Source organism: Lipotes vexillifer, unplaced genomic scaffold (genome assembly GCF_000442215.2).
Source record: "Lipotes vexillifer unplaced genomic scaffold, Lipotes_vexillifer_v1.1 scaffold216, whole genome shotgun sequence".
Lineage (NCBI taxonomy): Eukaryota > Metazoa > Chordata > Mammalia > Artiodactyla > Lipotidae > Lipotes > Lipotes vexillifer.
The window spans coordinates 4,204,994-4,206,933 of record NW_006779100.1 but is presented as its reverse complement, the minus strand read 5'-3'; the positions used below and the strand labels follow the sequence as shown (position 1 = coordinate 4,206,933).

Genomic DNA, 1,940 nt, shown 5'->3' with positions numbered 1-1,940 from the left:
CACTCTTTCATCTCTTGCTTCAGTTTTGCTCTTTGTATTAGCAGTGGCTCAGGTGAAGCATTTCCCCCCCTGTTTCAGTTTGCTGGATGTGTGACCCTGAAGAGGAATTTGTGTTGTCCTAGTGGAGCCTGAGTTGCAGAGTCTCCCTGAGGGGAAGAGGCAGGTGTCTAGGATAGGTACCTGATGACGCCACACTTTTTCTCAGCTAAGCTCTCAGCCTGGGGTGTTAGTACAGCTGAGCCCCTCTCCAGTCCTGCCACTGGAGAGATCCACAAATCCCAGGGCCTTTGTGAGGAATGTAGGTCGAGCAACTGTCACGTCGTCCGTCCTGCCTGATCCTCACCACAGATATTTCCTCCTAAGAAAGCAGCGACTCCCCCAGTACCATCTGGAAATAAGTGGCTACCTGGGAATGATGATCAGGCCCCATCGGGATCCCCCTAATGGCTTAGCTGGTTGTTGTAGGAATTTATGGTAGAGAGGAAGGAGAGACAGCAGCCACGGATGCTGAGAAGGTGGGTAGGGTAAGAATCGAACTGGTATGCTTGCCCTTCTCACCCTAGAGATTAACCCCCTATGTGTGTGTGGCTGTATGAACAAGAAACATTTCCACCTACCTTTAGGGTCATTGACCCACCTTCAGCAAGGCAGCCTGGGCAGTGGAATAGCAGGATCTGGTAGCAGCTTTAGGTCCAAGGCCCAGCCCTGAACTTCTGAACCCATGTGACCTGGGTACATCACTTAGTTACTCTGAGCCCCAGTTTCCTAATTGGTAAAAATATAGCCATCCTGTCCTGTCTGCTTCACAGGGTTGCTAATAAGACTTAATCAGATGAAGTGAGATTATAGATGGGAAAGCTGAAAAACATGTACAAATGTTAGTTTTGTAAAAGACTTTCTTATAGTGCCAGTAAGGCTTCTGCTCCTTGCCCCCCACCCTCTGGACTCATGAGGCTTCTGTTCTTTTCTCCAGGTTACCTGTGCATGACAGATGAGTGGTTCTCTGAATATGTCTACGAAGTGGTGGTGGACAGGAAGCACGTCCCTGAAGAGGTGCTAGCTGTACTAGAGCAGGAACCCATTGTCCTGCCAGCCTGGGACCCCATGGGGGCTTTGGCTGAGTGATACTGCCTCCAGCTTTTCCTCCGCCCATGGGACCTGACGTAGCTGCAAAGGACAGATCCAGGGACTGAAGCCAGAGTTACACAGGTGACTGTGTGTTCCCACGGGACACAGTCAGACTCTTGGATTTCTCCTCCAGGAACCTCTTTGGGAAAGTGTGCTTTATAGTGAAACAAAATATTCTCTAAAGAAAAAAAGGGAAAGATCAGGTCGTACTATCTACTCTCCTCATCTCCAACAGCTCAGGATCTCTTAGCATTTTAATCAGATGTAATTGTTTGTCTTAACTCTGTCACACCAGTTCGGGTCAGTGTCTGTTTTACAAGGCAGGAGAGGATGAGCAATTGAGGTGTGTGGAGAGAAAACGGACTTACTGCTCCTTGTTCCTAGAGTAGAGTGGGGGGAGGGTGCCCTAATATTTGAGCTCTCAAAACTGCATGCTGCCTGGCAGTAACACTGTCCCTCCTAGGTGGCAGTCACTGAATTTAGATTTTTCAAGGTAATTTCATGTGCCTCTAATAGCCCAGGATTGGGAGGTTGATCAAAACTGACATGATTCCTTCCTGTTGTTCTGAACCGTGGGGGAGCACAGCTCTACTTGAGTCATGGTTAAGTAGAGGGTTGGAGAAAGTAGGTGAGAGAACAACCAAAACCTTATCATGATCTGAATTATAATCATTAGAGGGAGCTCTCGCCAAGTGGTTTAACTTCTGCCTCTGGGTTTGGGAGTTGGGTGGGCATGAAAAGGGGATATCCATTCTTTCTGACAACTAGATGGTGCTGAGAAGCTTTTGAATAAAACACTTTGCTAAATGAGA

General features: G+C 48.0%; 1 protein-coding gene across 2 annotated transcripts in view; it reads left to right on the top strand.

The window, feature by feature from the left end:
- Window positions 1–1,940, top strand: part of BLMH (bleomycin hydrolase) — a 45,542-nt gene extending 43,602 nt beyond the window's left edge. Inside the window, exon 12 of one of the 2 annotated variants that reach the window (XM_007452456.1) lies at window positions 974–1,940. In XM_007452456.1, coding sequence (XP_007452518.1) covers window positions 974–1,125 — 152 coding nt within the window. In that variant the 3' untranslated portion in view covers window positions 1,126–1,940. The remainder of the gene's footprint in view (window positions 1–973) is intronic. The other variant, XM_007452457.1, reaches the window with a different exon arrangement.